At 34.0% G+C, this 11798-nt stretch overlaps 1 protein-coding gene and 1 pseudogene across 1 annotated transcript; both read left to right on the top strand.

The window, feature by feature from the left end:
- Positions 1866–3725, top strand: LOC104750285 (acyl carrier protein 2, chloroplastic-like). The gene is made up of 4 exons (XM_010472062.2): positions 1866–2048; positions 2844–2948; positions 3113–3238; positions 3434–3725. The coding sequence occupies exons 1-4, from the start codon at positions 1986–1988 to the stop codon at positions 3560–3562; spliced, it is 423 nt and encodes a 140-aa protein (XP_010470364.1). The 5' UTR covers positions 1866–1985; the 3' UTR covers positions 3563–3725.
- On the top strand, positions 8399–9152 carry LOC104753542 (annotated as a pseudogene).

The raw sequence follows: 11798 nt of genomic DNA, 5'->3' as shown, positions 1-11798 counted from the left end.
AGACCATGTCATCGGATTGGTGCGTAGTAGAGAATTAAATGCACCTGGGTTATAGTTCTCTAATGCCTCCATATGTTTACGATATTGTCTTGTGGTGTAGCTTCGAGCAATCTTCCAGAACAGACGTTGTAGTTCTAAATCATGATTGTCTCTCTTCCAATTCTCCATAATATGTTTAGCACAAAGACGATGCTCAGCTTGTGGGAGAACGTTCTTGATGGCTTTAACAAGACCCTGAAAATCAATGAAACACAATAAAGTAATATGATTGATGTGATGATAACATAATAAATTAAAGTATGCCTTTAACTAACCGATTGTTTGTCAGAAATGATAGCTATTTGTCTTCCCTCCTCAAGACCCAATGAAGTAGAGAGTAACTTCATAAACCAATCCCAATTGTCATCATTCTCTATCTCAACCACTGCCCAAGCAAGTAGAACTATCCTATTGTCTCCATCTCTTCCAACAGCAGCCAAGAGATGTCCCTTGATGTCCCATTTCAGAAATGCACCATCTACTCCTATGATGGGTCTACATGTCCGCTTCCAATAACTCCTTTGTGATTGAAAACACACAAATAACCTATAGAACCTTTGTAAGCTCCCAACTGTAGGACCAGGAATAGTCTCTATCTCAAAAATTGATCCTGGATTTGATCGCAAAATCTCTGCTTGATAATCCCATATCCGTGAGAAATGCTCTTGATGACCATCCTTTGCTTCTTGCCTCACTCTTGACTTAGCCTTAGAACATTGTTCTTCACTAACTTCTAGATTGAATTCTCTCTTAATCTCTGTAGCCATCTCTCTCGGTCGGATCTTTGGATTCTGTCTCAACCTATCCGCAAATAACCAAGCTATCGTTCCTCGCGTTAACATATGACTAAAACGTGATCTCACACATACATGCTTATTCTCATATACCTTGATTTGCATCTTGTGTTTCTTCTTATTGTATGAGCAGTAACATCTCCACAAACACTTCACCTTAGGATCGGTATTAGCACATTTTGCACCAATTTTTAAAGCCTGCGATCTATACAACTTAATGTCGTATCTAGTCTTCAGAGAATACCTCAAAACAGCTATCTTGAATTCCTCTGGTAAGCTAAAAGTTTTTCTCAATTCGAGCAACACTTCTGGATCTTCAATTTCTACATGTTCATCACCTTGGCCATTATCTTCGTCTTCACTTTCTGAAAAAGGATCTGGAATCTTCTCGACATCGAAGATATCATCTCCACTGTCGTTATCAGTCTTGTATTTCTCTTCTCTCGCAGCCTCTCCAAACTCTGCTTCGAAGTTCTCGCAGAATTCTTCTTCTACACCAACACGGTTACCATCTTCCTCTACAATTACTTGGTTTTCATTTCCATTCCCCTGATTATCATCTTCCTCTCCGTTGAAGTCTTCTTCGACACCAGCTCATCAATTTTGTAGAGGAATTTTTTTGTTCTATTGATCTTTTTTTTTGAAGAATGTAGAAAAATGTAAGGAATAAAATATTACTTTTAAATGGTAAAAACGGTGGAATAGAGAAAAATGTGATATTCCTCCTTTTTTTTCTAAATTTTAGTCACCAACGGAAGTCATTGCTTTTCTTAATAACAAAGTGTAATTAATCCCAAAATAAAACTAAAATTTAATTTAATTTTTATTTAAAATGTTTGTTTTTTTTGCATGTAAGGGAAAAATTTAATTTAATTTTTATTTAAAATGTTTGTTTATTCTAATTGTTATTGTTTTGTGTTTTGGATTTTTGCCAAAAATTGTTTTTTTATCTGTACCCATATCTGCCAAAAAGCACCCACCTCACCTGACTTGTCTGCGTTCACCTTCATTGGAATCTCAGAAACGTTTCATTTATTTCTTTTAGACTATAAATTAAAAACTCTCCTACTTGTTTCTTCACTCTCTCACATCTCTTCGTCTTCTCCGCCTCCTTCAATCTCACTTGCCGATCTCTTTACGATTCATTCTTCTATGGCTTCTTCCATTGCTGCTTCTTCTTCCTCTACTCTCCTACAAGCTCGTCCTCGCCAACTGGTATCTCTTCTCTTCTCTTTTTTTTTTTTGTTTTACTGGTGATTCATCCCATTTTGCTATAGATCTGATCTGTTTGATCTCAAATCTAGTTGTTGTTCTTCTTCAATTGTAGATCTAGTTTTCTCAGAATCGTTTGCACTTAGATTGATTTGTTGATTTTAAAGGTTTTTGTGCTCTGTTGTAACTTTTTAATCTCGTCGATGTGATGAATCTGTTTTGCTTAGATGATTCTTTATTCTCTCCGAATTGGATTTGTTGTTATTATCTGAATTTAGCATTGAGGGGACAACTTTGAATTGGTTACTTTTTACCGTAGAGGATAACTTANTCTTCCCTCTAATCTCCTCTTTTTTTTTATTCATCTAATCGTGTTAACAGATCTGATTGTTTTTTTACTCTTCTTTCACTTCGCCTATGACACGGATCTCGATCTAATTCCAGAATCGTTTGCCTAGTTCTAGGACTTTGGTCTGTTGAAATGGCTGCTTCTGCTTAGATCATTTGTAATTGGAATACTTTTATCTTCTAAGATTTGTTTTTTTTTCTGGAGGTTTTAGTCTGGTCGATCTGATCGCTCCCAGATGAAACCTAGTAGTTCCTGTGAACGTTGTTAAAATGAAGGATTGGTTCTTGTATAGATCTTAGTTGCTTATTGTTTAAAATTGTCTGGTAATTCAAGAAACCGAGAAGCTTGTTCTTCTCGCAGATTGTTTCCGCTGTTTTGGTTATCTCTTTCAGAGTTTTGCTTTGTAGTGATTGACAGTGTTTTGTGGAATGATGATTTGATGATGGCAGGCGATAGCGGTAATTAATCCGATAAAATGCAACAATGCCTTTGGAAGAAGCAATCTTTCTTTTAAGATTCGTCAGCTTCCTACCCGCTTGACCGTTTCCTGCGCTGTAAGACACTCATCTTTGTCTCTTCTTCTCTCATATATATATATATATATGATGATGTGTTCCCAATTCACATTTACATGCCAAAACGTTACTTTAGAAGTTTCAGCAATGCGTTTTGTTTTGTAATGATCATGGTTTCTTGACTTGATTGATGGTAAACACAGGCTAAACCTGAGACAGTGGACAGGGTGTGCGCAATTGTCAAGAAGCAACTCTCACTTAATGATGATACCATGAAAGTTGAGGCTGCCACCAAATTTGTTGATCTTGGTGCTGATTCTCTCGACACGGTAATTCTTTTTGTCTTACATCCCTCCGCTTTAACAACAACCATCGAGTTCCAACTCCTTGTAAATTCCTGATGCAGTATAACCAATGCCCCTTTGTAATTTTTGTTGTGTTCATTGTAAAAGCAAAAAATTGAAATATATATATATATATATATATATGCGTTTGACATTTTCTCATGTGTTTGGGTTTCACAGGTGGAAATTGTGATGGGACTAGAGGAAGAGTTTGGGATTGAAATGGCAGAGGAGAAAGCACAGACAATCACCACAGTTGAGAAAGCAGCTGAGCTTATCGAGGAGCTCTTGTTGGAAAAGGCCAAGTAGAAATCGTTTATTACCATTACCAACAACGAAAATTATCAGTCTCATTGTTTCGTTAGCTAGAGAGCGATTGTGTCTGTTGAGATTTATGCTATTTTGGTAATATTATTACAAGGCTTGTGTTTGACTTTATTATCTTTCTTCTAAAACATATTTTACTTCCACCTTCAAGAAAACCTTTAACTTCTTTCTGGTATGCAAAACATAAGTTCAATAAAATAACTAGTGAAACTGTGGACACCACAGTGTAAGCAAGTAAGTGTTTCAGAGCTTGTAACCGTCGAACACACTTGTTGGCTTGGACAAGAATGTTTCAAAACTTCAAATTTCAAAAGATGTTACAGTTAGCTAATCTATATAACTAGAGGTTCATTTGGTTTGAACTGAGAGAAGCTCACGACTTGTCTGAATAAAGTTAGCCAGAAAAAGCAACTTTATTTGACACGAACTCAAAGAGATTACCTTGTTATTACGAACTAGCTTCATATTTTCTTACTGGATTTGGCATCTTTCTTTTTGAATTGACCAGAAGAAAAAAGAAATGACTAAAGAAAACTCAAATCGGTAAAACCCAATAAAAAGGAATTGGGACTTGGGAGATTAATTCTAAATGTCAAAATATATTTTATTTTTAAAAGTTTGGTCATATAGATTTTATAATAAATAAAAACCAGTTATACTATCTACAATTTTACATTGTAACACCCACGAACCAAAAAATAGAATTTTGGTGGGTGTGTCGATCGACACAATATTCGACTAATTCAACCGGTTCGATTTTATTTCTCCGGTTTGCGTGGTTGTTTTAGGAAAGCTCTCGATTCGAGTATTAAAAGGAAAACTTGACTTCGTTAACTCCTTTAGCCGTTTTCACACTTTTAGAGAAAAAAAGAAGAAAGAAACTTCATCGAAGTGGCTTGGAGTGCCACGGGATAGAAAGTCAGGAACTTGCGTGCAGGTCAAGAGGGGTATGAGAGTGTGGCTAGTGTGGATGCCAGTTCAATGAGAGTTGTGAGTGTGGCAGCAGGTTGCTCAGGCTCAGTTGATCTTATTGCAAATTTTCAAACAATGCTGGTGGGAGAGGATTTAATAAGATGATTAGTTCTTATGGATTCTTGGTGTGTGTTGGAGTTTAATGATTATGTGGTGCTGGAAATAGGAAGTTTTATGAATAGTTAGAACTTGTCCATTTACAGATAAAGCATGTGTAAACACCTAGAGTGGCTGGGATGTTTAGTAGTTGACCTGAAGAGTGGTCACAGATGAGATAATCAGTCCTCAAGGATTTTTGATTGGTGATGTCATGGTACTAAGAGAATATGCAGATTCTAAAAATGGGAAGTTTTATGAATAGTTAAAACTTACCTATTTTTGGGAGGTGGTGTATAAACAGCCTTAGTGGCAGGGATGTATTGGGTTGGCCTGAAGAGTGGTCATGATGGTGGTGATATGCCGATGAGGGAATATGGTGGTTGGTAGGACATTGCGATGTTTTAAGCAAACCACGGGAGGTAGTTTCGGTCGGGAGATGCTTATAAACGTTAGGACTTGTTTGCTCATGAGGAGATGATTAGTTCTCCGGAGGACATGATTAGTTCTCCTAGGGAGATGATTAGTTCTCCTCGGGAGATGATTAGTTCTCCTGGTGCACCACGGGCTTGCAGAGGAGATAATTAGGTCTCCTAGGGGATGATTAGTTTTCCAGAAGGGATGAGTAGTTCCCCTGGTACCGAGATCTCGAGGGTGACGATCCGAGAATGAGACGGTATAACTTGAGGACGACGGTCTGAGAAAGCAGGCGGTGCAGTTCAAAGGTTGCGACCTGAGAAAATATGCATCGTTGGTTGTACTGCCCAGTCGAGTCAAAACCTGAGATCACTCCCGACCTCCGAGATCACTCTCGGAGGTCGGGAGTGATCTCGGGTTTTGGTTGTACTGGCCAGTGGGGTCAGGGTGTCGTGGACCGTTGGGTCAGGTTGTGGTGTGCATCGTTGCAACGGTGGTTGGAGGCGTTTGTCAAATAGGCTGCGGTGTTTTCAGATTCAAGGACGAATCTATTGTTAGAGGGGAAGAATTGTAACGCCCATGAACCGAGTGCCGGTTTTGGAGGTTGGTGTCGATCGACACAAAGGGGGTGTCGCTCGACACCATATGGTTTAAAAGGTTGCGGTTCTGGTTAATCTCCGGTCTAATGTGGTTTAACGGCTTTAGAGAAACCCTAGACTTTCTCCATAAAAGGAAAACGCTCTCTTCATGTGGGGGGTTCCCTTCCCAGCCGTTTTCCTGCCCTAGAGAAGAGAAGAGGTTTTTGGGTATCCTTGGAGGTTACGGAGGTGACGAGATGGTTTGGGGGATGGTAATGAAGGATAGTGGCAATGATGTGGCGTGGAGGAGGATAGGGGAGCATTGGTGGTGATGAGTTGTTGCTCCTTCCTCAGAATTCATCCCTAAACCAATGTAAGTGGTTGATGTTAGGTTTATATAGGGTTTTGGAATGATTTTTATGGATTTGTGATGGAGAAGATGGATTGAGAAGAATCCATGGGTTGTTGCCTTGTGAGGCTATTTTATTTGTGATTATTCATATGGGAAACGAGTTTTATGGAGCGTTAGGGTTTTGCAGCCAAAAGGAGCTGAAGGAGACACATAGATCGTGGTTGCAGGCTTGGTATCGTTCGACACAATGGTGGTGTCGGTCGACACCAACACCCACTTACGGATAGCGGGAACTGGTTTGAGGTGGCTACTTCGGGGTAACGTTTGAAGGATGAAACGGAGTCCAATTTGGCTGAAATTTGATAGGTAGCTTCGTGGTGCTACAAGCTTCAAATCCAACGATGGGTTTGTGAAATGAACGGTTGGTTTGTGTTTTAGTCAAGTGTTTGTATTGTGGTCTGGTATAGACAGTTTTGTGGTAAGGTTGGGGTGTCGGTCGACACCGGTATGTTTTTGTGTGTTTGGCTCAGAGGAAGAAAGCTGGAGTTAGGTTTGGATGAGGAGAGATCGATGGATGTGATAGTGAAATAGAGTATTTCTGGCGAAATGTTGTTCGTGGCCGGACGAAATCAAATATTCCATCCAACCTCTCTTGTTACTCGGTTGCTAGGGGTGGTTGGTTGTGCGACTAAGTAACTATATGAGGTGAGGTTTGGTGTGTTTGTGGGAGTTTTTTCTAAGGAGTGATTTCTACGCCGGTTGTCTCGTCGGAATTATGGGGTTCCTGTGAGATCGTTTCCCATGGATCATGTGTGAGGATTGGGAATCCGGGTTCGGGCGTTTCAAAAACCGACGGAATTTCTGACAGTAACAAATACGTTGGGAATTTCCGATCAATTTACTATGAAAATGTACTCGTCGTTTTCCGTCCGATATCTGTCGGTAATATATATACTTCCGACAAATCTCTTATAGGTAATATCCATTGGTGGTGTCATCAGAGATCCGTCAGAAATTTCCAACAGATTTCCAACAGATAATGATATTTTCGTTGGATCTCAAATTTTAAAAGAGAATTAGTTAGAAATACCATTTTTGGGATACCCCTTTTCAAAAATACCTTTTCTTTTTGAATATTTTCATTTTTACCCTCTTTTACACAATTACAATATGTTAAAATAATTTTTAGAATTTTTTTTTCAGGTTTGGGTTCTCTATTTTACATTTAGGATATAGTTTTGAGAGAGTAAGATTTAGTATTTGGAGTTTAGCTTAGCATTTAGTTATTTTATACATAGAAAAGAAGTATTTTGAAAATAGACGACATGGGAGGATATTTTTGAAAAGTAACATAGGAAAATAAGTATTTTTGAAAATCCCCCGTTCTAAACATAAGATATAAAAATTTGCACATTTTTGGTTTTGGGGTTCAAATTTTGAAACAATCAAACATAACAAATATTTTTAATGATCCCACTAATGTTAGCAAATACATACAAACACACACATACACTAAAAATATCAAATTTAGTGTTTTTCAGATTTGTGATCAAAGTAAAATAAGTGATTATATAAGTGTAGTGTGTTATATGGAGAGATATATATGTTACAAGTGATTTTGGTTTTGAAATTTTGTTTTGTTAAAAAATGATACATGAGAAGGTTGTGTACATATATTCTAACTTGACTAAATAGAATGTTAAATCATCAAATATGGCATTTTATGAGAAATCAAATTGTTTTAAATCTTATATCCCAATACTGTCAAAATCCGTCGTAAATGTTTTAAAACCGACGGATTTCCAGCGGACTTCAAATTTTCAAATAATCCCGCAAATTTTTCTGAATTTTATAAAAAAACCATCAAAATGCATGATATGGATAGTCTTGAAAAGGTTGATTATTGGAACAAATGTTTGATATGACTACCAAAATGATGTGATGTATCTTTGTGTATCAGCATCAATTTGTCTCAAATAGTCCAAAGTTTCTTTCCAAAACTTCTATCATTCACCGGAATACCGAAGACATTGACATAATATTTCTTTAGATACTTTCAAAATATATGATACTAACTGAATAAAAATCTAATATTTTACAAATACAATTTTAAACCAATTTTGTCTGTTGTAGATAATTTTAAAGTGGCATATATGATTTGATAAATGCAGATGGAGTAAATCATTCTTTGTTTTCAAAAGTATTCATTGAATAATATAATAAAAATTTCTGTTTTTAGTAAGCGTCCATGATTATAAAATTTAGAAGTTTAAAACCAGTTATGTTGTTGTTGTTGTCGTCCTAATGGTCAAAGATTTAGAGGGACATGCATAACCTTTTTTATGAAACTTCTTTCTTTTACTATAGAAAAGCATAATAAAACGATTTTCAAGATTCATCAAAATGTATATCATAATGTTTTCTTTTAGGGAACGAAGATTGGCCAGAAAAGAAGGCAACGAAGTAAGCGGAGTGGTAACGCATGACATGAGCTATCTAAAAAAAGTATATGTTTGAATAACACTCTTACTGAAAAAAATTTGTTTGCTTTAAATTCGATCACATGTTACTATAACTATTCAGTCTATTCCCTTTAGTGAATTTTGTCTCCAAAGAAAAAAAATAACAATGAAGTTCTTGATTTACCTCTTTGTGTTTGTTTCCCTTTTCAATGGTTTGACGGCCAATAGAGTAGAAAATTCTCTGGTTCAAAGATACTGCAAGCAAAGTTCACAAAATGCGGAACGATATTTCTACAAGTTTTGCATTGCATTCTCTTCGGAAAGCGAGAAATATTGATGATTTAACATTGGTAGGAACGAATAACGCGTTATCAAACTTAACAAACGTGAAAAAAATTGTGGAGAAGATTATAAACGAGAAGAAATATAAGAGTACATTGAGTAAGAAGTTGTTGCAAAATTGCCTTAAACTTTACTCTAATGGTTATAATGCATTGACCTTAGCTCTAAAGAACATCAAAATGCATGATATGGATAGTCTTGTATTTAATTTGAAGAGAGCAAAAAAAGCGCCAAGTATTTGCGAAATGGGATTCAATGGCGACAATCAACAAGTATCTCCCGTGAAGAAAGAAAACGATGTTCTCTTCGACGTGATTAACATTCCTTTTTTGTTTCGTTTTAATAGACATTGAGCGATTGGCCTTGTATATCACCTAAAATAATAGGATGTTGTGTGGACTTTATCTTACAAAAAATACGAAAGACGAGGTTGAATTTGGTAATTTCAATGAATTTCCTATTAAGAATTAGTGTGTGTGTCTGTCAAGAATGTTTTGTTTAGTTCTTGTGTTTAAAAAATGTTACTTACACCCTAAATATTAAAAAGTCATATCCAGTTTGATTAACATATTAGGAGATCAAGTTTTATAATGGTCATAAAATATCCAATGCATCACTTGCATATTGTTAGTATTTTAAGTATTGTAAAAGTATATAGATCAAATAAACAATTTAAAAGATATGATTTATATATTAAATTCTAAAAAAAAATTAATAATTATTAAAATATTAATGTAAGTATTCAGATAGTTTTAGTGTTAATATTGTTCATTTTTAAGTGAAATATAAGTGACACATCTTTCTTTTCTTTTTTTTTTGATTGAAACTCCAAAATATGTGAGATCATATGTCAAATAAATTTTAGGGGTAGTTAGCTAGCCAAAATGTCCAAAAAATCTCCAAAATTATGTTTTTCTCGTCTGCTCTCTTCTGTAGACTTCATCTTTCTCTGACGATTGGTATGGTTATCGAAGAAAATTTGAAAAACCTTATATATTGACATGATAAATTTGCACGAGAAGTTTTCTATATTTTGTCTTCACAAACACGGTATTTGAAGTCACATACCAACAAAATAGTATTTAGTGAGAAAAATAGCAAAACAGTTTTTTAAAGCTCTCTTCTGTCCCAAAATACCCAATTTTCAAAAAAAATTGTAGTATAACAGCTGTTCATAGTTTCTTAAAAATTAAATATATCCACCTTAACTGCCAAAAATTATATTTTTATAAACATATATATATATATATATATATATGTTGGTAAAATCTTCATATATGAATCTCTAAAAATGTTTAAATTATAAATTTCTTATACTATTTGTAGTCGACAATGTATTTTTTTCTCAAATTTTTTACATAATAGTAGATCTACCCAGACATCTATCCCCCACAACTGAATGTATCCGCACATTCAAATGATTTAATGAATTTTGTGAAATAAGATAAAAGACATTAACTTTACAAACGACAAAACTTAATCAAACCATGAAAATTGGGGATGAATTAGAGGTTTTTTTCTTCTAATTTGGGGGATTTTAGGGTTTCTAATTGGGTCAAATTTGGGTTAAATTAAATGCATATAAGATCCTCGTATGTTTTTCTTCAACAATAAAAATTCTCTCTCTCTTTAGACTTGATTAAACAATGCAATATAGATCCTTATTACTTTATATTGTATGTAAACAACAAATCAGGATTATCATTTGTAAATTTTTGTACTAATAACCTTTATGTCGTACTCAAAACATAGGATTAATTAATTATTACAAATTATTTTCTGAAAAAAAAAAAAATACCAAAATATTTTAAAATTAAAATAATATTGTTTATGTTACACACAATAATTACACAATGTATAAACCATTACAAATAACTACACAAAATATAAACAATTAAAAATTAATTACTTACAAAATATTTTCATGTATTTATTTGTAACATTGATAGCATTTATTCATTATTTGTATTCTTCTTTTATTTTATCCAAATTCATCATATTGTTAAAATTTTCTATGTTTTATTCATCTTTTATTGTATCAAAATTCATCTTTTACTTGTAATATTGGCAATTGTCGATATTGTTTTGGTTTAAAAAACTGTATGACTTTTATGTCATGGCTTCTGTATCGTTATATAAAATCAGTTGGTTAAAAATAAAATAAAAAAAAATCATTACATAACCATTTACTTTTTTTCTTCTACTATTTTATCCAAACTCATTAAAAACATATATGATTCAACATAATCGAGCACATTTAGTGAAATAAAGATGTTATATATTTTAATTCTTTATGGATTGTATGTATTCGTAAATATTCTTATGCGTTGTAACACAGATCCGGTTCTAGTTGTCTGTAAACAACAAATCAGGATTATCATTTGTAAAATAGAAAATCAGTTGTATGAAAAAGTATGTAAGAAAAATTATTTACAAGAAAATAAAGTTTGTTAGAATCTCTAGAAGGTTTACCAAAAAAAATGATTAAAAATGGATAAATGAACTATCAAATGGTCAAAAATTATCAACAAAACACGCAAGTTAAGTTAGATATGTATTTAAAAAAACCTTACAAACTATTGTAGATATTATATGTGGCTTTCTAACATACTTTGTTCACAAACGTTGTAGATATTCTAGCAAACTTTTTAACTCATATCTCTAAAACTTGAACATGTGAATCCGACCCAAATATAGATTGTCATGTAGTAGAAGAAACAAAAAAAAATATGAAAGAAAAATTGGAAGTTTAAACGAGAAAACAACATAAGAAAAAAAAAACGAGAGAAAAACATATTTTTTGCTTTGATATTATTTGTCATGAATTAAATATCATTTAACTATATATAAAAGTAGAATATCATAGTAAATTTGAAAATAGTGAGAAAAAATGACCATTCCAAGACTACAAACTACAAATTATGTAATGTGTGAGAGGGTAATTTTATTTTAACTGTAATCAAAAGTAAATTAGATAATGGTATTTAAAAAAAAAAAAA

The sequence above is a fragment of the Camelina sativa genome, chromosome 16 (genome assembly GCF_000633955.1).
Source record: "Camelina sativa cultivar DH55 chromosome 16, Cs, whole genome shotgun sequence".
NCBI classification, from domain to species: Eukaryota; Viridiplantae; Streptophyta; class Magnoliopsida; order Brassicales; family Brassicaceae; genus Camelina; species Camelina sativa.
The sequence above is the reverse complement of the archived record's forward strand: the minus strand, read 5'-3'. Positions and strand labels throughout refer to the sequence as shown.